General features: G+C 32.8%; 3 protein-coding genes across 7 annotated transcripts; 1 reads left to right on the top strand and 2 right to left on the bottom strand.

The window, feature by feature from the left end:
- Window positions 1-1470: 1470 nt before the first annotated feature.
- On the bottom strand, window positions 1471-3645 carry LOC137811925 (transcription factor bHLH19). 2 transcript variants are annotated; one of them, XM_068613785.2, is made up of 4 exons: window positions 3507-3645; window positions 2523-3074; window positions 1861-2232; window positions 1471-1599 (listed from the first exon to the last, which is right to left on the bottom strand). In XM_068613785.2, exons 2-4 carry the CDS (start codon window positions 3060-3062, stop codon window positions 1525-1527), a joined length of 987 nt encoding a protein of 328 aa, XP_068469886.1. In that variant the 5' UTR covers window positions 3063-3074; window positions 3507-3645; the 3' UTR covers window positions 1471-1524. The 2 variants fall into 2 exon arrangements, with proteins under 2 accessions (XP_068469886.1, XP_068469885.1); XM_068613784.2 differs by having other exon boundaries at window positions 2523-3077; window positions 3507-3625.
- Window positions 3646-8776: 5131 nt separating this feature from the next.
- Window positions 8777-11379, top strand: LOC137811924 (NAD(P)-linked oxidoreductase superfamily protein). Its single transcript, XM_068613783.1, has 5 exons — window positions 8777-9020; window positions 9101-9329; window positions 9433-9732; window positions 10322-10450; window positions 10975-11379. The coding sequence occupies exons 1-5, from the start codon at window positions 8860-8862 to the stop codon at window positions 11104-11106; spliced, it is 951 nt and encodes a 316-aa protein (XP_068469884.1). The 5' UTR covers window positions 8777-8859; the 3' UTR covers window positions 11107-11379.
- Window positions 11380-14199: 2820 nt separating this feature from the next.
- Window positions 14200-27300, bottom strand: LOC137811922 (Ankyrin repeat family protein with DHHC zinc finger domain-containing protein). Of its 4 annotated transcripts, none has more exons than XR_016518712.1 (13): window positions 26898-27284; window positions 26528-26668; window positions 25709-25821; window positions 25225-25304; window positions 24443-24606; window positions 21191-21329; window positions 20975-21074; window positions 18563-18620; window positions 18039-18116; window positions 17814-17935; window positions 17479-17557; window positions 17232-17380; window positions 14200-14685 (listed from the first exon to the last, which is right to left on the bottom strand). XR_016518712.1 is itself a non-coding variant. In XM_090298779.1 (13 exons), the coding sequence occupies exons 5-13, from the start codon at window positions 24505-24507 to the stop codon at window positions 14497-14499; spliced, it is 930 nt and encodes a 309-aa protein (XP_090154905.1). In that variant the 5' UTR covers window positions 24508-24606; window positions 25225-25304; window positions 25709-25821; window positions 26528-26668; window positions 26898-27300; the 3' UTR covers window positions 14200-14496. The 4 variants fall into 4 exon arrangements, 2 of the variants coding, with proteins under 2 accessions (XP_090154905.1, XP_068469883.1); XM_090298779.1 differs by having other exon boundaries at window positions 17814-17912; window positions 24469-24606; window positions 26898-27300; XM_068613782.1 differs by having other exon boundaries at window positions 17814-17912; window positions 26898-27286.
- Window positions 27301-27372: the final 72 nt, after the last annotated feature.

The raw sequence follows: 27372 nt of genomic DNA, 5'->3' as shown, positions 1-27372 counted from the left end.
GAAACAACAAAGTAAAGAACTCTCTAACTCGTTTTTGCTACAAGACACAACCTAACAAAAGTAACTAAATAGTGATTATTCAATCTAGTAAATAGGACAAATGACATACTATATTTATTAGTTTTTTTTATGTGGTATGAAAATTTATAGCATCTCAAAATTATTAGTAAACTATTATTGTTCTAGCATCTACCAAAAAAAAATTACCATATATATATATAATTTTAAAAATAGCATATTGTAATTTTTTTTCTCTTTCATAATTTTACTATTTTTCTTAAATCGAACAATATATAATATATATTTTCTTTTTCTCATCTTCTTTACTTTCTCTAACAAATAGAGTGTGAAATAGGATAAAATGGCAATATCTTAATTTTAAATAATATTATATAACTTTATTTTCAATACAATTTTTTTTATAATATATGTAAAACTATATATTTATGAGTTGTTTAATAACATAATAGATTTTTTTTCAGTGCAAGAGTAAAGGATCACATCATAAATCTAATAAATTTTATTAAAAAAAAATTAATAATATATTAAAAATTGAATCTAAATTTTAATTAATCTTAATAAAACAAACTTGTAATGGAAATTTTCGATTCTTATATAAATTATAGTCATGTAATCTTCAACATTTACTCAGAGAATAAAGATTGTAAATTTTAATATTTTGTTAGAGATTTAAGTATGAATGAGTGAATGGATATTAACTGTCCGAAGTGTAGGAAAGAGTTAATATGATACACCGGAAGATTACATAACACAACGACCTATAATTTGTAAAAGTGTACTAATAACTAAAACAATTATATTTTATACAAGTATATTATTCAGAAAAAAATATTAATAATTACATTACAATAAATATATATATATATATATATATTATTTTCATGAAATATTTTTTAATGGATGATCAATTTATATTTATTATTATTATTTTATATATGAAATATATTGCATTATTTAAATCATAATTTTAAAATATAAAATATAATTAAGGATAAAATGGAAATATTAACTATATATAAAATAAGAGAATTTTTTCATATATTTTGTTATAGATAACTATACTAGTTACTAAGACAGTAATTATAAAATATTTATTTGTACTATCATATAAAATAGATACTCATTTTTGTAACTGTCATTTTTAATTAAATAATTTTATTTTTTAACATATATTTATATAAAAAAATACATAAATATGATTAAATATATAAATTATATATATATATATATATATATGTATATATATATATATATATGAATATATGTGTGTATGTACAACTACTATAGAAAATAGCTAACCAGCTCTGTAGTAACAGTTGAAACTTGAAACAGGTGGGTGGCATTAACATGGTCAACAAGTTGACCATGCAAAAAGATAATATGGTTGAAGTATCATAGACATTACACAAAGTCGTGAAGAACTTAAACTTTAAACTGGTACATAGTTGAAACTCCTATTTTTCTTATGCTTTTGAAGTTGGTGATGTGAACAACAGAACCTCCTCACATGAAAGATGTAAAAGCTGAGCGCAGGTTTCTCACTACATCCTTCACTTCCATGCAAAATTCCATATCCATCTGTATGTAGCAGAAATATAATTTACCATATTGAAAAAAATACAGTTTAGTGGAAATAATTATGAAAAAATGATGCATAGATATCAATTAAACCATGTTTAGTCAAAATATAAAACGTGTTCAGGAAACCATTTATATTTACCTATTTTGCAGTGTCAACAAAAGGTTTCATTGTTACTTCAGATCTTACTGCTATACATGGAACTTAATTCAATAATTTTTATTTTACTGTTGGTTTTTAGTCTGCATAAAAATTATTACCTGAGCAATAATTGTTATATCAATGGCACATCTCCCAAATGTCATGGCATTGCTGTTGGTGACTTTCAGATGGAGATTCTCAATTTCATGGATTGTTTTTTCCACAACTCCTTTGGTCTTCTCACAGTGAACTGTTATGAGGACATTTCTCTCACAAAATCTTGCTGCAATTTCAGGTATTGTTCCGTCAAATAATGGACCATCATATTCTGAAGAAGAGGTGTTACCATCATTGGATAGTTGAGGTTTCTTCAAAATTACCACAGACTCCACAGTTTTCTTCATGTTTCGTTCCTCCTCAAGAGCCTTTACTTTCTCTTGCAATTGCTTCAAGTAGTTGATAGCATCTCCAAGAATAGAAGCTTTGTCCGTCTGATTGAAAAATGTGATCAATGAATGTGATATAGAAGCACACAGAATGGACACAAAATAGTAACGCTAGGTATGCCTACTTGCTTAACAATTACACATCTAGAGTTAATCAATAAACAGTTTAATCCTCTTGTAGTTTAATCTTTGAATTTATGTGTGCTAATTGGTCTTTAAACTTGCTATGAAGTTAGTCTTTTCAAATTTTATGGCCTTTATGCTCAATGTGTACAGCATAGATATACAGTAAAAGGAGAACTACAGAAAGGCATTTACATTGATATATTTTATACCTTCTGTAGTCCAGGAACAAGGGCAGATAAAGCAATGAACCGCTGGCTGAGCTTCTCTCTTCGCTTCCTTTCAGCTATGATGTGGTCTGGAGGTTGATAAATTTTGGAACGTCTTCCAATCTTTTTGGTCTCTTGGCAAGCCTTAAAGAGATAGTTATGATTCCCCAAGATTCCTTGAGAGATAGTGTCCAGAGAAGTTGTGCTATTGGTTATAGGACAAGCCATCTCATTGGCCTTCACTAATCCCAATGGACTTATGTGATTGGAATCCATAAACGAAACAAGATTTGGGAAAGAAACAAATTGTGTATCTGATGTCTGAGCAGCACTTTTGTTGGGATTCCAGCTGATGTTTTTGTGATGTTTTGTTGGTCTTTCAATGTCAGTAAGTGTAGTTTCCATGGAAGCTTTGGGATTGAAGTCTGGATAAGTGAATGCATGATGTTGAAAAGTCTCTCCAAAAGCAGCAGCTACTGGCAGTAAGTTAGGATCATCAATAGAACTCAGGTGCCACTGACGAAGAAAATTAGGGTCCTCCATTATTTCCTGCTCCTTCTAGATCAGAAAACATAATATATATACCATAAAAAAATCTTTCATGAAAGACATTTCAATAATCAAGGTCTAGCTAGGAAAAGATTCAAGTATTTTCATCTTTTACTGATTACTATATTAGATATCTCTTATTTTAATTTCCAACCAAATGCATTATGCAATCAAAAGAGCCAGAGGTAATATCCTGGAAGAGAAGTCAAGAGCATCAGCTCAAAGTTGATAAGCTTTGTTACTTTAATTTCAACTAGTTTATGTTATATAAGTGATCCCTAAACCCCATACATGTAAGAAAAAAAAATCCCCATATCCCCAGATCACAACATTCCATGCACTCGTGTCTATTATCAATTACAATATTCTTTGGTACATGCACTTGTGGACTACAATCAAAGATCTTTATGAGAGAGTTGGTGAAGATAAGAAACTTACTCATCAACAGATATTGCAGGTCCTTGTTAATGTGAGGGCACTATGCCTAGAAGCAGCAGCTTATATATTTCGTTGTTGTGACAACCTTTCTCCTACTTGACCTTACTGTATCCCAACTTATAGAACAGTTGCACTATCATGCTCACGGGTTTTATGGGGTGAATTGTCTGGGACAACCATGGAAGCCTAATATTTTCAATCAAGGAACATATATACAACTCATTTTATATTTAGATGTTGCCTTCAAAATGACAAATCAGTGTCTCCTAACTACTGTTCTTTTGTGGACTTTGGGGTGTTCTTCACCGACTAAACATTGAAATTCTGATAAGAGCCTAAAAACAAGGATCATAATGTGGTCCCTGACTCGTGTCCAAAGCCTCAAGGAACGCGCATTTATTTGCTTTGTTTCGTTAAGTCACTTCCTTTGCTGCTTCCGAGTCTCTCATTTGGTCAAAGATCATTTGCAATCGCAACAAAAAGCCATTTACAAGAGCTCGTTGGACAACTCATCATGAGCTATTAATTAACAAAAAACGAAAGCCTATGTGATAACGTGGTTAAATATACATCATGAATAAGCATTTCGTTGATTGCGATTTTCAAATATGATTTGTAAGCTTAATGATTCATACAGCACAGTTTCCATTGACTTTAGAAGATTTTAGCCAATTCCCTAGTAGCATCTGTGGCGGTGAAAAACTAGTGTGGCCGATTGAAACGGGAATAACAATCAAACTGTGTTCAATATTGAAAAGGTTATACTTTGTTCGTTAGTAGGAAGAAAGAAGTGACGTTAAACAATTATTGACACCAACAATATACTATATTAATTCCTTTAGAGAAGTGCTTAGGGTTGGATATATCTATCCATTCATACCTATGTAAAACATGCATATGAAGAATCTTTTGATAAATTCATCTTTATGAATTAATAAATTACCTTTTTATTTTTACATTATGCACTACAAGAAAATCATTAAATAGCAACTAAAGTTAGAGATAAAAAATAATTAGTCACTATGTTAACTAAATTAGATATTAATTTAAAGACTAAAAAATTATTTCTATCTATATTGATTTCTATTATTAATAAAAATTTATAGTGCATGATAGATGGATAACAGATTCAATTGAAACATATGACTCTACCAAATTAAAAATATATGATAAAATTGTTCACACAATTTAAAGGGATGGAAAGTGCGGGAAGATCTATATTGAAGGTATGATCTTAAAAGTGGTGAGAGAAAATATAGTAGTGATGAAAGAAGAAAAGATTACCATCAATTTATACATGATTTAGAGAGATATGTTACAAGAAGTTGACACACTTATTGCAATAACAAGTCAAGAAGAAGTAATGATGATGTAGCATCACAACTTTGATCATATGTTAGAGTAAGGTTTGAAAATCCTTGCAGAAAGTAATCTCTTACATGAGTTCAAGGAAGTTAATTTATCTTTTTGTGAGCAATACGTGATAGGCAAGCAACATGCTAAAGCGACTACTAGAAACAAAAATACATACTAAACTTGATTCATTCTGATGTTCAAAAATCACTAATATTATCCCTAAGAAGAGAAAAATATTTTGTTTCATATGTTGATGATTACTTTAACAGATTGTGGACATACCTCATCGATAAGAAGTCAAATTGTTTGCAATGTTCAAGGAATTCAAAGTATAAGTAAACTGACAAAATTATTAAGTGTTTGAAGACAAATAATACAGGAGAAGATGTAAATGTGACTTTTTGGCATTCTGCAAGTAAGATGATATTATTAAACAATTTTGAGTTTTGTTTACACAAAAAAAAAGTGTGACCGAATCCAAAATATAATAAGAGTTATGCTAAGAATGAAAATGATGGTCAAGTCTTTTGTGAGAAAAAAACAACTTAAATTGTTTGTTATGTGATAAATTGATTATCACCAATTAATTGGTTTGAAGACATCAATGAATATGTGGGAAATAAAACTAGTTGATGATTCTTTTTTAGTTTGTTTAGATGTCTTGTGTAAAAGATGTTCAATACCAATCAAAAACAAAGTTGGATACAAAATCCAAGAAGTGTACATTTTTTAGGTATGCTAACAATGAGAAGGTATCTTTTGTGAGACATTACTACAATTAAGATTGTTTTCAGTAAGGATGTAATCTTTGTAAAGTGGACTACAAAGTGAGAAAAAGAGAGTGTTATAGTGTAAGTAGAGAATAAGTTTTTAGTTAACTCTTCTGAATATAGAACAAAAGTAAAAAAAAAGTAATAGTTAGAGGAGGTAAATGATTGAAGACTTTGACGATCAACACAAGATAAATTTAAACCACCTAACACTCACAATTTGTAATAAGAGGAACCTTTCATATTATCTTCTAAATGAAGAAGGATAATTTTCAACATTTTAAGGCTATGAATGGTTCAAATGTTTCTCTATGGAAGACATCAATACAAGAAGAATCAGAGGCTCTTCGTAGAAATAAGTCATGAAAATTAATTGAACTTTGAAAATTCAAAAAGTCATTAGTTGCAAATGGGTCTATAAGATGAAACAAGATGATAATAATCAAGAGCAACAAATATCGTTCAATATTTGTGGTAAAGAGATATTCTAAAAAGAAGGTATTGACTTTTAATGAGATATTTTTTTCAGTTGTCAAATTAATCAGAGTTGTTTTGACTATGTGTGATGCATTTGTTTTACATATTAAACAATTAGATGTAAAAACTACTTCTTTTTAAGGACTTAAAAAGGATATATATATGCTCCAACCAAAAGATTTCAAGAATAAGAATTTTTTTTTGTAAGTTGATCAAATCTTTGTACGATCTAAATCAAGCACACCTAGGTGTTGGTAGAAGAGATTTGGTTCCTTTATTTTTAGTCTTAGTTACAAAAAAAACTAAGTTCAAACCACTGCACACATTACACTAAGTTTGATGAGAATATTTTTATCATCTTGTTGTTGTATGGTAGCTTTCAATAAAGTTCAAATCCAAGAATTGATGACAAAATTGACTAGGGAGTTTTTTACGAAGGACTTGGGACAAGATAACAATGCAAATTCATCAAGACAAAAAAGAGAAGAATGTTTGGCTTTCTTAGAAGAATTACCTACTAAAAGTTTGAGACGCTTCAATATGCAAGATTGTAAGTTAATTTCTATCATAGTTTCTATCAATTATAAGTTATCCTTAAGTATGAGTTCTAACAATGAAGCAAAAAGGATGAAAATGAGTCGAGTATTATATGACAATGGTGGAAAATTTTATATATGTCATGATATGTATAAGAACAAACATTGGATAAATAATGAGAACAATTAGTATATTCATTACAAATCCATGTGGAGAACACTGATTATTGTTGAGATGATCTTTATATGCATTAACCTCAAGTGTTGGGATGGGGTTTCTCTTGCTTTTGGCATAGCGGGCCCGGCGGGAAGCCCGCACGACGGGCTATTAGCTCAGTGGTAGAGCGCGCCCCTGATAATTACGTCGTATTATGTTTTGGAGGATCAAAATTTGATTTCAAATGCTATATTAATTTATATTTTGCAATTGATCTTGATAAGCAAGTCTACCTCAAAAGCTATCCAAGAACATAAGAAGTTATCTAGATTCAAAGGTTAATAGATAAAACACAGGTACTAGAATATTACTGTATATTGTTACAATTAGAGCATCTTGTTTATTTGAAGGAATTTTATCTTTCATTCTATGATAATGAATATACAATATCAAACTAATCGTAAGACAATAAAAAAAGAAATATGTACAAAAGATTCAGAAAAATGTTATGATAAAGTCAATCAACACTATAATATTAATCATACTATAGTTTCTCCAAGACGTAAGCCGTACAGATCTCCAAAACGCAAGCAATACAAATGATAAACAATTAAAAACAATATAAAAATTTAATTAATTCGGTCAAAATCTTCCGGTAGAATAGTTTTTAAAATAGAAGAACAAAAGTTCCACATCAATTAATTTTTCTTATTTCTCTATCTCAAATAAACTCCTTTTTTTTTCTATTTCTCTCATGAGAAAAAAAGTGAAATATGTTAAAAAATTCTTTCATTAGTTTTATTCTTCTATTTTTTTAAGAGAAAAAGTTTTATTATTTTTTCTTAGATTTACAAATGAATTTATTTTTTGCATAATGTATTTTATATTCCTACATTTCAATTCAATCTTTTATCTTTGTGCACTTTACATGAATTTTTTATTAAAACACTTATTAAATATTTATTCTTAATATCATACCCATATTTCATTAACGAATTTGGATATTAACTCTTAAGCCCATAATAATTACACGACAGAGTGCTGCCTCCCTATTAAAAGCAGAGTGTGAGTTGGAAGATGGCATGAGTGAGTAGTATAAAAAATATGGTGTTTTGTTTTTTCTTAGTTCATTAGTGCAACATTTCCTCTTCCTTCCATCGCTTATTGGATTCATTTTTTATGTTGTAGAAAAGAAGACAACAGATAACCAACCCATTCACCAACCTCTTCCCACATTCAAGTATTTCATAATTCTTTCTTATAATTGTGTGAATTTGACTAAAATTATGTATGTTTCAATCATTCACACAACAAGCCACCTTTTTTAAACTAATATAATTTTTTTTGGATGTGTTCATTTGGGGAATTGAAAAGAAAGGGAACTACAACCTCTACACAAACATCATTCTTCAATCATTCAACAAAGTTTATTCCAAAATAGATTTTAAATTTGTTAAAAAATTATTTCATAATATTTGAAATGATCTTTCCAAAAAGGTATTAAATTTATTTCGGTTTTTCTAGAAAAGATAAATTTGTCGTGGGAGTGCAAAGAAGTTCTAAAAATGCTTGGGGATATATTTTTAGGGGGTGCAGATGAGAATTTCACGGCGCAAAAAGAAAGAGCTGGAAGGTAGTTTAGTTTGATCCTTAGAACTATTGGACACTTTCTTTTTCACCATATGTGTGAAATTCTTTTTTTAAATACTTATTGATTTCTTTAAAATTAATTACTAATTTTCTTTTTAATAAATATAATTGATAATTATAAAGACTAAACACATTTAATTATCTTAACATTAATAAAATTTAAAAAATAAATTAAAATTTTGTACTAAGAATACATTGTTTTATTATACTAAAAAAACGAAATAGTTAAAATATTTGATTTTACTGAATGTAGCTAACCCTACCGGAAAAAAATGCAGTGCACTAATACGGCCGGTGGGTCCAGTCCGCAAGTTTCTTTGAAATTCATAAAATGGAAATTATCCCTTCCTCTGTGATGCAAGAAAGAAAGAAAAACAAGAAAAAAAAGTGTGTTTGAGAGAGAGAGAATGGAATTACGTGAGGTTGGTAGAACCGGACTGAAAATCAGCTGCGTCGGGTTCGGAGCTTCACCACTGGGCAATGTCTTCGGCACTGTTTCCGAGGAAGAGGCTAACGCTTCCGTTCGCCTGGCCTTTCAATCCGGCATCAACTTCTTCGACACTTCTCCGTACTCTCCCATTACATTCTCCCATATGCATGCATACATTCATACATACACATATATTGATTTTGTGTGAAAAATTGAAGGTATTACGGAGGGACACTGTCGGAGAAAGTGCTGGGGAAGGCACTGAAGGCTCTGGGAGCTCCTCGGAGTTCGTACGTTGTGGCCACGAAGTGCGGACGGTACAAGGAGGGTTTTGATTTCAGCGCGGAGAGAGTGACGAAGAGTGTGGAAGAGAGCTTGGAGAGGTTGCAGCTTGACTACGTCGACATTCTCCAGTGCCATGACATCGAGTTCGGTTCTCTTGACCAGGTTAGTTACCTCTGCGCGTGTCGTTTCTCGTTCAGCTTCCTGCGTTTCATGGAAGCGAATAATTGATTGATTGGTTGTTGTTGTTGTTGTTGCTGTTTGGTAGATCGTGAATGAGACGATTCCGGCGCTGGTGAAATTGAAGGAGGCGGGGAAGACGCGTTTCATCGGCATAACGGGGCTTCCTCTGGGGATTTTCAGTTACGTGCTTGATAAGGTTCCGCCTGGGACGATTGATGTGGTGCTTTCGTATTGCCATTACTCTGTGAACGACTCCAGCTTGGGGGATTTGGTACCCTATTTGAAGGCCAAAGGGGTTGCCATCATCAATGCTTCTCCGCTCTCTATGGGCCTTCTCACTCAAGCTGGTCCACCTCAATGGCATCCAGCTTCGCCCCAACTCAAGGTCTGCACTTTCACTCTGCATATTTTCCTACTCTCATATACTCATTCAACCCTAATTCAATTCACCACACACAGTTCTCCCTCTCCGTTTTCTTTCAATTTAATTCTCCTTTTCAAAGTTCGAAAGACAGTGTTAATTTTATTTTTTACCTTATTGTTCACCTTCACCTGATGTTAAATTCGTTTACATGACGCATTAGATGACATGTAGAAATGAAAAGGGGTGAAAATGAAATCTTATAACTAGTTTCAGTTACGAAAGAACCTTAAATGGGAGACAAAAGGAAATAAAGGAGTGAGTGATCATAACCCAATATTCTCTTAAATTAAATTCGTTTTTGTGAGTGAATTTCTTGTGACAGAAAGTGATCCGGTTCGGCTGAAAATAAAGAAAGAATTAGAATTTGGGAGATAAAATAATAACATAAAAAAAGGAAGACGAATTGGTCATCATATTGGAAGAAAATCCTGATTTGCCTCATTCTTTTGCAGTTTTTTATAAACGGATCCAAGTATTTGCTACTACCACACTGTTTCTATTAGTTTGGTCTTCTTTTGCCACATTTGTATTTTAATTTGGACCTTTGCAGTCTGCATGTCAAGCTGCTGCCGCTCATTGCAAAGAAAAGGGAAAAAACATTTCAAAGTTAGCGTTGCAGTACAGCTTGCTGAATAAGGAAATTTCATCAGTGCTTGTAGGAATGAAATCCGTTGAACAGGTTCGGTTTCATAGTCTTCCTGAATTGCCATATTTAAAAAATTGTATATATCTTTACTGTGAAAATCTATTGAATTTTGTGGATAATGCACGAAAGTTGCTTGCTCTAGAACTTTTGTATGGCTTGGTCTATAAATTTCTCACCTTTCTTCTTGTTGTGTTCATTGAAACATGTGAGAATCTTCCTCCATAAAATAACTATCGTTTTTTTCACCTGTCCTTTTCACACCCACCAAACTCAATAATAAATAATGAACCAATATTGAGCATAAAGGTATATGCTAATGCAATTTCTTATTATCTGATGCTGTAAGTTAATAGACAGTACTGCATGAGTAAAGTACATACTAAGGAAATTTCCTGGCTCTAATTGATGGCACTGCAAACTGTTGCGGTTATTTGAGTATACGTCTTTTGTCGTATAATACCATATTATCTTGGTGTATTGATGGAATTCAAAGAAAGTCTTGAAAAAGTTGATGTTACTGTCTTGCTTGTTCTAACTGGGACAATATAACAAAATAGGTGGAGGAAAATGTTGCTGCTGCAAGAGAACTTGCAACAAGTGGAATTGATGAAGAGGCTCTATCAGAAGTTGAAGCTATTCTGAAGCCTGTTAAAAATGAGTCATGGCCTAGTGGAATCCAGCAGAGCTGATGTTTATTATACTGCCTGGTATTGCTTATGGAGACATCCACTCCTGATGTTTACTTTACTGCTGTAATCCTATTCAATAAGAGAAATTGCTTTGACAGCTAATAAGATCCACTATCTAGATCATTCTTGTTTTATAGTCTAGCGTGCAACCGATAATACATTTCTCACTACGTTGTTATTTAATGCTCTTCATCCTTGGTTGGAAAGTTAAGTCGCTGATTGAGTTGGTTTGTAAAACTACAATGAAAAAAAGGCAGTATCTTGTTCTCCTTCCTTGTTTATTTTTTATAACTTATAGATTATGTTCACAATGCAGAAATTTTTTTGAAGCACTTTTGCATTATCATTTAAAGTCAATACATATTGTTGACACGTTATCTAGAATATGATGATTCAACAACACACCAAGCCTAAGAAACTAAAGATAGGTTCAACTTACAGTTGATGATGTTATTATGTTTCTAATTTTATTCAATTATCTAGTGATAGTTTAGGATAATCTTAATAGAGCAGATTTTAGACACAATTCATGAAAAATAATAATGAGGCTAAAGGGTTTTTATTTATATTTTCCTATTTCCTCCCTTGTTAATGTAGTGGAAGGGATACACTTGGACTTTTATATTAAACTTGTTAAAAAATAGGTTTGTCCAAATCTAATTGTTTAAAACCAACTTAAATCTGCTCATTCATTGTGATTTGAATACTCTCTTAGGAGATTCACACTTTCTGGTGATTTATCTTGTCTCAATATTCTCTTGTGAGTATTGCTGGTAAGATCTGTGAAAATTTCAAATAAGCAGAGTTTGAGATAATTTTTTTGAGAATGATAATGAAAAGATGTACACTGTAATAAAGGAATAGAATTCTCTAAAAGTGCATCGAGAACAAGTTTAGGGCTGATTCTCCCTGCACCATATCAATTCAAACCTGCACCCAACACACTCACAAGAAATGTCCATTTTACCCTTAATAATTTTAAACTTTTGCCTTCCGGATATTTATATCCGTAAGTCAAATTACAAAGTTCCGGATATACAAATCCAGAACTAATATGTGACTTCCGGATTTCACTATCCGGAAGCTTATTTGGACAGCATAAATGACCTTCCGGATATTAAGATCCGTAAGCAAACATAAATGAGTTCTGGATCTCAATCCTCAGCACCATTTATAGTACACCATTCCGGATACAAAAATCCGGAACTCATAACTCACTTCTGGATATGACCATCCGAAAGCTTAAATGAAATATGAAAATAACCTTCCGAATTTCAAAATCCAGAATGTGTAAAAATGACTTCCGAATATTGAAATCCGTAAGCAAATGTGTGAAAAAGGGTAGAATTGGATTTTAAAATTTTTGTTGGGTGCGAGTCAAAATTGATTGAGTGCAGGAAGCAATTGCCCAAGTTTAGATGGATAAGGAGCGTCCTTTAATTCAAAATAATTCATGAACCCCTCTTGGCAAAAAGAAAGTCCAGTTAAAGTTTCATATACAGACAAACTTATTCAAGTGATCAAAAGGGTAAAAAAGAGCTAACTTTAAATTAAACAAATAAATGTTTTTATCCCCTTGTACTTAATGATGTTTCATCAAAATTTGACATTTTGTTCAATCTTTCTAATTTACGTTAGTCATTTTATATTTATGTTAATTTTTCTTATGTATATCAACTAGAAAAGTAATACGTAAATTTGAAATTTAATCTCAATGCTTTTATTTGTGATTTATAACTCCTTCAATCTCCAAAAGTTTCATTGTTATGTTTCTTTCCACTTTATGAACTATCACTTCGGACATTATATTTCACAAATAATATTGGTGGAGGTCAATATAAGCAAAAGTTAGTTAGCTGATTTAATAAGCATTTTGTTTTTTTTCAATGGATTCAAGCAATTTATGAAGGTCTTATTGGTTTCCGAGTTATTTTTGAACAGTGAAATCTGGAAGTTTTTTTTAATTTCGCAATTTGGAAATTTTCTAGAAAACAGCTTTATTCATTATAGTTATGTATTTTACAATTTGGAAGACCAATGGTTATATTTTGAAAATTCATAATTATAATGGATTAAGTTCTAAATTTTTCAATTTGGAAGAATCATCTCACTAAATTTTTGCAATCTAGAATGGTGGAATTGAGCTCATTCAAATTGAACTAATTGGCATTACTACCCGTGAGTAAAATCAACTAACAACAATGGACACCAAAAAATAGAGCTCGTCGATAATGTACTAATTATCATTCCATTATTTATATTTGTTTCTTGATTATTATTATTTAAATTATTAGTCATATTTAATATTTTCTCACTAATAATATAAATATCAAGTAATATAATCACGCAAACAATGTTCAACTACTTAACTATAAACAACAATAAATCCTAAAACCATCACATACAATACAACAAACTAACATGAATGTTAGTCCCATTGGAAGAGCCAATTTGTTTGGTGTAAGAGGTGAATTCTAAAAAATGGCTAAAAGTTTAATTAACTTTCAATTCTATTTTAGAAAACTTCTGAAATTTGAAAACTTAATAACAATATATGAAGAAAAAAAACTTAAACAATAAAATTCGTAAAACTATTGATAATTAAGTGATAAGATGTGAATTGAGTCAATAGTTTAAATGATTGTATATAAAAAATCATTTACCATGTACAATCGGAGGTGTTATAATACTACTTTATATTAATTTAAGCAAGATTGAGGCTCCTTCACACCTTAAAGATAATAAAAAATGCGTAGTGCAACCTAAACAGATGTGAGCCTAATTTTAGTTAGTTGGATACAATTTGAATTCTTAATTTTTTTTCAGAAGTGAAAAATACACGAAGTAGTTATAATTTCAAAACATAGAAAGGTACTCACTATTGTTTGACATCAATAAATTAGTGTCTTGCCTTTGTTGTTTTCATTCAACCACACTCGGAAATTTCCTAAGAATATGTATAGCTTTTCCTTTCTGACGTTTTCATACCAATAAACTAAAACAAAGTGTCCATCATTAGCACAAAAATAGGTACATCTATCTAATCCATGATTTGTTTGAAAAAGACTATGAAGTCATACGTGAGATTTGCTCTTTCAAAGAAGGATAACATTCCTTTTTCAAATATATATTTCAGTCCTTTAAATGCACTTCCTTCTATAGTAATGAATATCCCCACCAAACAATAGCCCAACTGGCACTTGAGGGTATCAAATAATGTTATCTTCTGATAGCCCAAAAGAAAAAATGTTTTATTTCTTTGTGCTCTCTAATAAAATGTACACGTTTCAGTGAATGAACACCCTAGCCGAAAATTACTATCATCTACATATCTACCAATTAAAACTATGTGACAATATAAAAAAGGATGCATAGACACAGGGGGACTGTTCAAGTTGCCACCTGCTGTAATCGAGGCCAAGCAATTTCATCATCATTTGTATATCCCAGAGAAAGGAAATCAGCACAATTCTTCCGACAACCATGGTTATATGGGTTTCTGAACCGCCCATCAGGACCACGAAGATAATCATAGCGGGAAGAATTTGCTAGTTCATTTGTGGTCACATTTCGAGCAATCTGCATTACAATATACAAACACGAAAAACTTGCCAGTTACTATCTTAAAGGTGTTGGAGTAAACAGAAAGTCAGAAGCTGAATGTTACAGATGCTTTGTAAACAACAATTATGATACTATGAGATAAGTTGCTCAACTGAAGAAATGATGCAAACTATAAAGAAAAAATACCACTCACGTATATCCTTTTCCTAAAGATGACTTTTCAATTTTGGAGAAAGGTAAACAAAAATATAAGGAACATTTGAATTCCTGCACATGATATGGTGGGCTCCTGCACATGGAAACTTGTATCTTTCTCCGAAATGACACTAATATTTCCTAAATAAAAATAAGAGACTGTCTATTCTATGTTTAATATTTGTTACAATGAACAGACTAGGAGTACCCAATATGTTTAATACTCAAGGGACAAGAAAGCAAGATAGGGAAGAGTGGCATAGAAGGTAAACTTAAAGAGAGAGAAAATTGAGCAGCAAAATACAAAAATAACACAGAATTGGTGAACATGTAAATGTTAAGGAGAATGCGAAAATAGAACCTCTATAAATGAACAGATAAACTTTCAAGAGTTTAACATTAAAAGTTAAGATGAAATAACATTGTCAAAGAAAACATGGATTTCCAAAAGCGGGAATACCAACCAACACCGAAGGACAGGATTGCTAATTAGAGGCACATTATTAACCCGTATGGATGAAACAGTGAAAGGCTTCACGAATAACAATATGTGGTGGCAAAGCTACTGGAAAAGATCAGTAATGCTTTATTGTAATCAATGTTGAGCAGTGAAGCACTAATAAAAGCATAAGAGTAAGGAATAAGAATGCTAATATGAATGAGTGGGCAAACAGTATTAAAAAAAGGATAACATCAGAATTGAATGCATTTGGGAACATGACTAAAGATGGTCTGGTCACGTGAGAACAGATGCCCAGAAAGAAAGATGGAAGAATGGAAGATAATCTCATTGAAAGTAGGTACTCCTTTTACAGGAAACATTAAAAGCCACTAAAAAGACCTTGCTCTAAACTGTTTTATAAAAAAACTTGGTTGTTGGGAGTAGAGAACTCAACGGTACCAATCTGTCCATGTAGTTAAGTCGATGTAGTGGAATTAAGCCTACTTGAAGGCTGGACAAGACAATTTGGTCAAACTAGGCTTAAGTATTTGATTATTTATAACCAACTTTACAGCCAGTCTAAATGAGCTGCAGACGGACACTGCACTACTCACTGTCCATACTAAGTATTTGGCCCAGCTTACTTTGTGCTGGTATTCTTTAAAGGAGTTGAGCCAAACAAAACATCACAGAAACAGCTTTTCTCTAAGAAAACATGGAAAATGCAATTTTACATAGTGATCGTGATGGAGAAGCCTACATGGAGTAACCTCTCATATTTGTTGCCTAAGGGGGGTCATCTAATATGGTATGTTGTCTACATAGGTCCTTATATGGCCTCAAGCAATAACCTTGTACATGGTTTAGGGGTTCTTAGACTATCATCCATCAGTTTGAAATGATACGAAGTATTGCTGATCATTCTCCCTGAGGATGTGTTTATCTCATTGTATATGTGGACGACATTATTAATGACGAGGGTTGAACAACTAAAACAATATCTTACTCAAAAATTCCAAGCAAAAGATCTTGGACACCTAAGGTATTTCCTTGGTATAATAGAAGTGGCACAATGCAAGGATTGTTTCGCCATATCTCAAAGAAAATGTGCTTTCAACATTGTAGAAGAAACAGAGATGATAAATGCTAACCCTATTGACACACCAATGGATCTAAGTGTCAAACTAGTACCTAACCAAGGAGAACACTATTTTGATCATGAGAGATATAAGTTAGTTGGTAAGCTAAATTACCTCACTGTACTTGTCCTAACATTGTCTTTTAGAGTGAGCATTATAAGTCAATTTTTGAAACCATGGGGATGTAGTTATACGAATCATAAAGTATATTAAGAAGGCTTCTAGAGAAGGTCTCATTTATGAAAATAAGGAAAATACTCAAATAATTGGGTATTTTGAAGTTGTCTGGACAGGTTCACCAAGCAATAAATGCTCCACTTCATGGTATTGTGTTCTTGTTGGAGGTAATTTAATATCATGAAAAAGTGAGAAACAAAATGCTATGGCAAGGTCAAGTGGATAAGCAAGATACAAGGCAATGGTATTAGTCACTTGTAAGCTCATATGCCTAAAACAACTCCTCAAAGAGCTTAAAGTTGAAGAAAGTTTGGCAATAACTAATAATAAAAGAAGCTAAGAGGGAGAGAAATCTAGTCATTTGTGGGAGAATTGGGCCTGTGGAGGTTTTCCCTATTATTTGCAGTAAGTTACCAGGTTTGATCAGAAAGTATTGTCATTCTAACAAAAGGAGGATATTTTGCCTTCATGGAATATGTTTACTAATAAATATTTATAAATAATTCTTCTCAGTAATTTTCCCTAATATATTTGCTCATACAGATTCAAATTAATACTATTTGCGGAGAGGGGAGGGGGGGTGACACGAGCAGGGATTAAGCAATCACCATGGAAATCTGCGTTATTGTCAATGTTGTAGCTGCAATGAAAACAACTGCGTCCATCACCAAAAACACAACTAAACCTGGATGTCTTACTACCACATACTGGATCCATGTTTCTCCTGCCAGTAATGTTGGTCTAGATGTCCAAATTCCTGTCATGGAAAAAAGGCTGTTATATATTTCAAGTAAAAATATAAATTATGCAGTTTTCAATATGTAGAATGGTGCAGAAGAGTTCTTCAAGACTTACTTTGAACTGCAACGGCAGCAGAAACGGAAGAAGTCAAAGTTCCCAGGCAGATAAAAATAAAGAAATCTCTTTTGTTCCTCTGCAAGATGCATACCAAGTATGAAAATAAGGCTTGAAGAATATAGACTGAGGAGATTAAGAAAAACATCTCTCGGTTTGACCAGAGAGTCAAGAAATGCATCTTATTTCCACATCAAACAATATATTGAGGAATGAAAAAATCTTATTGATTTATCACATTTCCATATACTGTGAACTGAAAACAAGAGAAATTCATCATAAGAATGCACTTTTGATTTCGTGGGTAACAATTCAGATAGCACAAAACTCCTTACCTTCCCAACACAGTTAGATATCCATGGACAGTGGTGGTCGAACTGTTCCACACATCGCTTACAAGTAGGGCAATGCTTAGATCGGACAGGTCTTATTATCTGATGATACAATTCGAGAAAACCTGATAAGTGATAACTTATTCTGAGAATATAACAAAGTAAAACATAAATGCATGCGAAATGTCAAAATTAGACACTTTAAATACTAAAGAATATCATGTAAACCTTGCAGGTAGGGCAAAGTTGAGACCAATTCCCCATCCAAACAGAGGAACTATTCAGATCAATATTCAATAAAGGATCCTGCAAAATATAAAACATGAAAATGAGATTTTACAAAATAAAGAAAAGTAAATAAGCCTATATTTAAGTAAAACATGATTCATATTAAAGATGTAGTAATATATTTTCTAGTCAGTGCTCTAGAGAAATCTAAGGGAGTTGCATGAAGTCGTGTGTTCCCTCACATGCAACACAATTCAAGTGACACATACATTGTCTGCTGAAATAAAACCAAGTAATTTCTATGAAACACAATATCAGAGTTACAATAAATGTAGCATAATCGCAATATGCAGATGTTTATGTCCCCAACATACTACCACAATGCCGTTAACAAAAAAGGAGGACCCATGAAATGATAGTTTCCATTTATAAAATCTGGTTTGCGGGTGCAAGTCTTTTCTTCAAAACAATCATCACTGAAAAGCAACATTTTATAAGACCACAGCTACAAATGGACTGCATACCTCTGTATCACTTTGAGTACCCAAGTCTCCCAGCCGTTTTATATAACCAGGATCTTTGCTGCATAAGATCCAAATAACATTAAATAAAGTAGTGTTGAATGAAACTTTAGAAATAAACTCCAAAATCTTTTTCTTTTTTGAGATTTCAGTAGTCAGGACACATTATAGCAAACATATTTTGCTATCATGAATATGGACAGAAAATACAAGATAAAAATAAATAACACAATATATGACAACAAAACAAAGCAGGAACAATAACTATCTCCCTATTAAAATGCACACGGAGAAGCCTTCCCAAATTCAGATCTGGGCAAAGTTATAAAAGAATTTATACTATCAATGAACATTTAGCAATTTGCATTCAGTAGAATTTCATATTCTTATTATGTTCATTTTTTTTCATACTGACTCCTACTTTCCTTCATTTGATATCCAGTAATGTTAAATAGTAGTTATGGGCCATCACCCAGAAGATTTCCAGTAAACTGCCATTACAGGGCTATGCATTGCAGGATGGACACTTTTGCTATAGAAGCTATGGATGAAAAGGCAGCAGCTGCTCTGTTTAAAAAAATTTATAAACCCAACATGGAGACCATCAACAGGCATTCAACGTGTTTGACGCTGAAATTCTATCTAAAAACATGTAGCCCCATGTCTTCTCAAACCTAACAATGGAGATTCATTTGACTGAGGGCCTCTGCAGTTGCAAACAACTGGTTTGACTATACAGCTCTATTCATGAGTCACTTTCTTCTTTTCCTTCTATTTCTCTAACTTTCTGTTTCTCTCTATTCCTTTCATTCGTATCCCTTTTGCTGATCTCTTCGTTGATCTATGGTTTGAGTCTCCTAAATCTGTAATTTTAGTATGTGTTCGAATATAATATGAAAAATATTACATTTTTTACTTTTCTTATAATTCATAAAAACAGAATATTCCCTTAATTTGTTTTGCCAGCTGTAAAAGTTTGTTAGTCTATTATCAACCTTTGTACAGTGTACTAATGAGGGCAGCTACTATAAATAAATGCTCCCTCTTTGTTTTGTTCAGTTGGAAGAATGAAACGAAAAACTCAATTCTCGGTTTAATTCTTTTTCTCTAAAATTCTCTATGATAGTATCCAGAGCCACCGATCCTTGCAGTAAAGCCTAACCTTTCTTGCAATCCAATTCTACTTCTCTCATGGTAAACTCACTTTCCCAATTCCACAGCTGAGAAATTGATGATTCAAATTATGTTCATTATTGACAACAAATCAAACTCATCATCAAACCGTACAAGCTTTAGAGGTTCGTGTTAACCCATTGATTCCCCCTCAATACCACACTAATCAAGATCATGGCGCTATAATGTTAAGCTCGAGTATGAAGCTTAGGAAGTCTAGGATCAAGTGTTGCTAACCTGGCTTCAGTCAACGTTATCAAAATCAGTCCTCTTGAGTCATGGGCTTGACTCGTATCAAGTATTGAATAAAATACATGAGTACTATCACATGCATACATAGGTGTGTGCTTGTCAACTTCGCACTGACCTTTGTGTCACCACTCTAGCATGAAAACAATGTGTAAGTTCTTGTCTCAGATCAAGAACATTGTTAACGAGCTTGCTAGTGTAGGAAATTTAGTGCCACACGAAAACATATCGATGCGATTATGGAACGACTATTGCAAGATTATGCACTAGTAATTTATGTTATTGAAAGCCAGTTCAAGACACCTCCATTTGTTGAAGTTGAGTTGCGTGTGAATGACAATAAGTTACAAAGTTTATACTAAGTTTGTCGGATCCAATGATCAACTTACAAATGTGTTAACAAAATCCTTAAGGGGACCTCGGATTGAATTTAGTTGTTCTAAGCTAGGTACATACAATTTGTATGCTCCAGCTTGAGAGGGAGTATTAGAAGAGGTATTAAATATAGGTAGTAAGTAGTTGCATTGAAAATTTGCTAGATGTACCTATTAGTTGTAGATATCTCTGTTCCTAAGACTAGTTCTGGTTTTTTATCTTTGCTTTTACCTCTACTCATTGTACTAAAATTTTATCAATATAAATACAAAAACATAAGAGAGGTGTGATCAATCAAACTCTCTGAAATATACCGTCTCTTTTATTTATCTTTATTGTAATATTAAGACTGATGGAAACAGAAATGGTTATTCTACAATTTTCTTCTTCAGTGAAAGCATTCAAACATGACTTGAACACAAAATGAAACAGTAGTCATGTTTTGGTCCTAAAGTCTTAGCTGAGTTACTGTAGAATTTTATTGGAGCATTCACAGGATGAGAACAGGCATGCATCAGTAGAAGGCATATAATATAACACAAATACAAAGAAAGAACACATGTTTATATTACCCGTAGCAAACACTAAAATAGAAAGAACACATGAACAGAAGATTACCTACTACACCTATAGAACATAATCAGGGCAGCAGCTTCTAGAGAAAGTGCTGTCCATGCCCAAAGTCCAGCAAAAGCAGTAATCTTTCCAAGGTTAGGAGCTGGCATTAGTGGAAAAGATTCATTGAAGTTGATCACAAAAAGCTTAAGTAACGATTAATGAGTGCAAATGTGTGGCTGTGTGGTATTGCAAATTAGTGTACAATTTTTAAAGTACCAACGATAACTGAGTTGATGAAGAGGATCATGAGAAAGATCATAATACACAATAAGATGGGAGCATAACCAATATCTGTCACCACCCCACTACAAAGTTTCCCTTTCCAGAAGTTGCTACGAGCCCGTTGTTGATTTGACTGCAAAAAAATGTAACACTAATCAGTTATAGAGCCAATAAGAGTATAACTGAGTAAACAAAGTGCAACAAGTCACTGTTTCCGAAACACTTTTCAGAAGTAATATTTGATGGTTTAAGGTAATAGCATTGTTGCTCTCAAATTAATTTATCAATTTCAATTCAACCATATAAAACATACTCCCATTGTTCACCAAACTAAATTCAGATGACAAAAAAAACTCAAAGTGCCACTATGGCTAAAGACTGTCAGTCAAGAGTATACAAAGTATTGAATAAGACTGTTTTACATCCTGAACAAAAAGGGATCATAGAACTTACAACCAAAAAAAAGGGAACAAAGAAATAGAAGTCAACAAAATTGAGAATGCAGAGAGAGGGGTTCAAATCTTTAAATGTTGAAACAGATGAGAGAGAGAAAAATGCTATCACATGAAGAGAAGGGTTTAGGGTTTAAGGTTGGGGCTTAAAGAAACACCAAATTGGGTTTTGCTCATCTGGGCTCAACTCGCAAAGTTGTGGATCTGCAACTCAGAAAGGGGTAAAAGCAACAAAAACCATTTTTCCAAACCAGGTTGCAAAAATCCAACATGGAACTTAGGTCCCAAATTAGCTGGTGAAGGCCAATCCCACATGTTTATCAGTTTCCTGGATGATCCCGATAGGATCCTACTAGACAGCAATGTTGTTAATTTGAGATACAACTTAGGATCGGGAATGAGGATGAAAACAAATAACTCAGATGGTAAGAACCTATGTTCTTACCAAAAATGCAAAATTATACTCATATATAACATATATGCATAAAAAACAGCATAGATAAAGAAAATAACCTCTTCTAAATTACAACATTAAACAAACTTCAATTTAAAATTTGCAAAATGACTTTAAATCTAACTCAACCTTGCAAAACCGATTTGTAAGGTGAGATTTGCAAAATGACTTTAAATCTACTATAATTTGATCATATCTCTATCTAGTCAATATGAAATTTTCAACACACCCTCTCGTGCTAAGAACTGGACATCTCTATGAGAATAGATATCTATGAGTGGTTCGATAATGGCCCGATAGAGTAGGTAGGTTCCAATAGCATCTTAGAAAGTGGATCAAATACTATACTATTTGCACAGCCTCACAAAAGGTAATATTTGCACCTCCACTTATATATATAATTTGGTAATATCTTTAGTTGACGTAGAATCTCAAACAATAACCACAATTATAACCATTCAAAAGAGAAAAATTATGTAATATAAATATAACCATTTTAAAAGTTATTGTCTGATTCCCAGGATAATTATAATTATATATTATATACTTAGGCCCATTTGTAACAAAAAAAATACAGTTATGCCCATTCCAAAAATGGTAAATCAGAGAAGAGATACAAAAATAGATGAACAGAAAAAAAAAATTAATTTAAAACCAGAAAAGGGAGAAACAAATCAGAGAAGCCTGGGGAGCAGTGGCAAAGTCACACTTTACACAATAGTTTGCAAAACAAAGTTTGCAAACAAAGGCCCAATCAGCAGTGGTTCAGGGCCTAGGCAGCAGTAACAGTGCAGGGTGGAGGTCCAACATACCAACTGAAAGAGAAGAAGCTTGCCAGGGCAGGTCGCAAAGGAAATGGATGTGAAACAAAACTGGAATGAAGAGTTTTCAGGGTTTTCGAAACATGTGTTTTGGCCCTGCTTCTAACTTGCTGGAGATCAAAGATCTCATGATTGCATATGGAAGATCGCAATCCCACTTGTGAATGATCCAAGCAACAATTTGGCAAACAGGAGGATGCACGGCACATACGATTACGTTATTTCATAAGTGAATTGCGACTTTAACAACATTGTTAGGTGGGTATCCTGCTTGGACTCAAGTATGGAATAGGAGAAGCAGCAGAAATCATACACAGGATTGTGCAATCCTACATGCAAAATCACAATCTTGACAGCCTAGATCAGGTGTCACCTACCAGCCATTAGCATCACTTCTACATGAGTTATAAGTCTAGAAGACTACTAAATGCATATTTTCAATAACTTACAACACATTCTTTTTTAACATTCAAAAGAACCTGAATATTAAGAAATAACTAGCACCCTGATTGGTACAGTGATTTGACTTAGTGTTCACTGAATTGGTGTTTATCATATAAGCACTCGTGTAAATTGGTCTATGACTGAAGAGGAAATTTGGCTATATTGTTTTCATAAGCTGTCCTAGAATGCGTATTAAAATAAGTTGTATCAACATATCATAAGCTATTTTCATAAGTATTTAGATTTCAACTAGAGATATGACAATATAATCCTTACCTTGGAAGGCTTAAGCAGTCTTCACTTACAATTCAATTCAGTCTACTAGAGTCAAGCCCCAAAGTCCATATAGCAAAATGAGATTATAGTCTATCCTAAATTCGTTATTGAGTCCTCCATATTTGTACATGCTCTAGATGTCTATTCCTACACATGCAGGGGTGTTGTCATTGGGTAACCCACATTTGTCCATGCTCTGTATGTCTAGTCTCAGGCATGAGGAGGTGTTGAGTTCCCACAATCTACATTGGCTAAAATATAGCCTATTAGTCCTTCATAGGCTAGGATGTCCTCAGCTTACCAGCTTTGAAGAATTAATCCTACACCCAAATTCTAAGACTAAGTACTCTCAAACACTTATGCGATCTACTTCATTAAAAGATAAATCCAAATAAATCATAACTAAACTCTTCCAAAGACACACTAAATATTAAAACCACCTAATATCTAATAATTAGTGGGTGAGCTTTTAACAAAAAAGATATCTCAACAATACTTAGTTGGAAAGTAATTCAATATTACCATAAATATTAGAGATTGTTATTCAAGTTTAAACAATTATCACATTCTTTGTACATTAAACTATTCAAAACTTTGGATGTTACATTCATGTAAAATAACCTCTTCTTTTTTTCCATTGATTGCTTTTTTCATGTTTTAGAAAAGACAGGAAATATTTCGAACAATTAACAGTGCCACATGAATTGAAATAAACATAAAACTTGTTTGTTAAAATATTGTTAAGAATGTTGTTAAAATATTACACAACCAACAGCCTCATCAATATAATGTTACGTACAAGGAAAGGAGCGACATGTCGATGACCTTTATCATATGCAAGTTGTACAGGTGTGTGTCCAGCATTGTCCTTCACCGTCAATTCTTCCTTTGTGCCTGCATGTACAAGCACAGCGCATGCCTCTGCATTTCCTCTTAATGCAGCCCAGTGCAACGGTGTACAACCTAAACCAGTTTTATTGAGTATCATCATGTAAAAAAAATATCAACATAACTATAACCTAATGGGAAAATCAACCTGTATTACCAAAAAGATTTAATCTACTGTATTAATTAAAAATAACAGTCAACTTTTATGACTATTTTGCCAAATGTCAAACAAAGTCTAACATATCAACATAAAAACTAAAGTATGTACCCTAAACAAGTCTTGAAACTATAAGCTCAAGCATCTTAGATTTCAAATAGACTAGTCCAGCATCCAAACCCATTGAAACAGTAACATTAAGATCATGAAATCATTGTGTACATCATATGCATACATAATACATAATAATAATTAAAGCTTTTTCAATCTAATATAGTATTATTCATGCAAACTTGTCTAGTACTCATTACCAAAAACATAATCACATATAATATAACATGCAATGCCCTCCTATGTGATGGCTAATCACAGCATTTGATAGAATGACTTCAAATATGTTTATGCTTGTTAGAGTCTATGTTGGACTGCTCTTGACCATATTAAAACTACAGAGACAAGACACCTTATGGAATAAGGAATATATAATTGGAGAACTTATAAAAATGTAAAGGAAAATAAGCGCTAACTAGGCATACCATCTTTATCTTGTCTTCCTTGGCATGCATCTCTAAATAGAAGCAATCTTATTGTGTCAGCAAATCCCTTATATGCGGCCCTGGACATGAGAACTAAGAAGTAAAAAACGAAGGAAAAAACTCAACTTCTTAAATGGATTTTCTGAATTTGCAACCATAATTATTAGAAACAAATCAAATCATTTAGGCGAGCTTCAACGATTTGACACAACACAACACATTACATACCTAAAGTACTTCAAAACTCTTTGAAGTGCAGGGAAACATTTCATTGGTCAAAAAACTCCATAAAAATAATTAGTTTTCAGGAAAATATACAGTTTAGTCCAAAGCATAATCTGCATTATGAAGATTTTAACCAATTTTATGAGTGCATTAAAAGCAAAAGAAAAATTAAAATTTTGGACCATGACATTGACAACCAAGTCATTATCAAAATACGGTTTCTTCATCATACATAGAAATCAAAAGCCTCAAGGCATACCAGTGAAGAGGACTCCTGCCATCATTATCAGGCACATCAAAATCGGCATGGTGCTTTACTACAATGTGATTTAAGAAAGCTGTTTGTCCATATTGTGCAGCAACATGAACTGCCTGCAGAAACCATTTAAGTATGAAAATAGTGCAACAGTAGAAACATTTAAACAGGTGGTAGGCAGAATAAATCCAGGGTTTCCTTATACAGGAAGAGATGCCAATCAATCTCACACAGTAACCCATGTGCTCACCTATTATGTACCGGACTACCAATAGAGTTTATATCTATTTAAAGGGGGGGAGGACACTAATTATTAGACAATAATTAAAATATAGACAGCTTTTAGTAATCATTATGAGTATTTTTTTAATAATTGATTTTATTCCTATTGGCAAAATATAAATCACAGTTTCTTAGACTCTTCTTTCTTCTTTTAACCTTAACATATACTGCTTGATAACTAAAACATAAAAGCTTATGTTTTAAAAAATTGTTATAACTTTAATCAATTAATCGGGTGAAATATAGATACTTGAAAATTCGAATATGAAATAATAAAGAAGAAAATTCTGTATACAGTTGCTATTCAGCCGTTTACATTTGGATATGGGTGGTTAACATTAAAATAGAGCTAGGGCGTGAGTTGAAAAAGATCAATAATTCAAACTAGAACATGAATTTGGATGCAATAATTTAAAATGTTATAAAAAAACCCAATCCATGCCTCTCAAATTACAGAAAACAAGTAAATTCTGCTGAAACTATCCATTTATACAAATTTTGACAAGCATGCAAGAGTACACCACCAAGGGAAAACAATACCCGGTATCCATTTAGGTCTGCAGCTTCAATCCGAGCACCATTCTCCACAAGCACATCAGCAGCTGCAGTTGAACCTCGAACAGCTGCCCAATGCAATGCTGTTTGTTGCATGTTGTCTTTAGCATTCACATCCGCTCCATGCTTCATAACAAGTACAGTTCAAATTAAAGGACGCTCAACCGAAATCACTTCATAAACTAACTTCACCGAGTGTCATGAAAACTATTAATCTCTTGACCGACACATAACCACCCAAGAAAGAAGAAACTTGCAGCATATGAAGCCGAGACCAACTTAAATTAAAAAAGTAAAAAAGAAACGCCCAATTTTTGCATTCAAATAAAATAAGGGGAATAATATCGAATGGTACCTGAATGAGATAGTGCGCAATGTCGTGAAAGTTGTTAAGCGAGGCCCATTGAAGAGCGTAATAACCACTAATATCGGGAACGGAGACGGAGGCCCCGTATTGTTCGACGAAGGTTCTCAATTTATTGAAGTCGCCGTGAGCAGAGGCGGTGAAGACGTCGAGGATAACAGGCTGGTCGTTGGATTTGGAGACCGATGATGATGATGATACCACCTCGATCTCCGAGGAAGCCATTGATAGGGTGAAGGGAATTGGTTGTTAGGGTTGGAAAAGGTTAATAGCTTCTGATTGAGAAGGAGAGAACGAATGAATTTGTGTTCCTCCCTCCTTTCCTCTTTTCTTTCAATTTCCTCATTTTTCAAACACACAACAACAAAAGAAAATGTCTCTTTTTGTTTTCTTTTTTAAAAAATTAAAAGAGATAAGTATTAATTATTTTAAGGCTAAAGTATTATTTTTGTGTTTTCTACTATTC

This window comes from Phaseolus vulgaris, chromosome 2, assembly GCF_051622355.1.
Source record: "Phaseolus vulgaris cultivar YP4 chromosome 2, ASM5162235v1, whole genome shotgun sequence".
Lineage (NCBI taxonomy): Eukaryota > Viridiplantae > Streptophyta > Magnoliopsida > Fabales > Fabaceae > Phaseolus > Phaseolus vulgaris.
This window is presented reverse-complemented; position numbering and strand designations above follow the sequence as displayed.

What these genes read in the sequence shown, in the direction of transcription:
- LOC137811925 (XM_068613785.2), bottom strand. Translation starts at nt 3,062, where the DNA reads ATGGAGGACCCTAATTTTCTTCGTCAGTGGCACCTGAGTTCTATTGAT. An exon ending in TTGTTCCTGGACTACAGAAG is followed by an intron (nt 2,233 to 2,522) that starts GTATAAAATATA and finishes TTTTTCAATCAG; the next exon opens with ACGGACAAAGCTTCTATTCT. An exon ending in ATATAACAATTATTGCTCAG is followed by an intron (nt 1,600 to 1,860) that starts GTAATAATTTTT and finishes TGCTACATACAG; the next exon opens with ATGGATATGGAATTTTGCAT.
- LOC137811924 (XM_068613783.1), top strand. Translation starts at nt 8,860, where the DNA reads ATGGAATTACGTGAGGTTGGTAGAACCGGACTGAAAATCAGCTGCGTC. An exon ending in AACTTCTTCGACACTTCTCC is followed by an intron (nt 9,021 to 9,100) that starts GTACTCTCCCAT and finishes GAAAAATTGAAG; the next exon opens with GTATTACGGAGGGACACTGT. An exon ending in GAATGAAATCCGTTGAACAG is followed by an intron (nt 10,451 to 10,974) that starts GTTCGGTTTCAT and finishes ATAACAAAATAG; the next exon opens with GTGGAGGAAAATGTTGCTGC.
- LOC137811922 (XM_068613782.1), bottom strand. Translation starts at nt 27,131, where the DNA reads ATGGCTTCCTCGGAGATCGAGGTGGTATCATCATCATCATCGGTCTCC. An exon ending in CATCAACTCAGTTATCGTTG is followed by an intron (nt 21,075 to 21,190) that starts GTACTTTAAAAA and finishes CACTAATGCCAG; the next exon opens with CTCCTAACCTTGGAAAGATT. An exon ending in TATCTAACTGTGTTGGGAAG is followed by an intron (nt 17,558 to 17,813) that starts GTAAGGAGTTTT and finishes TGCATCTTGCAG; the next exon opens with AGGAACAAAAGAGATTTCTT.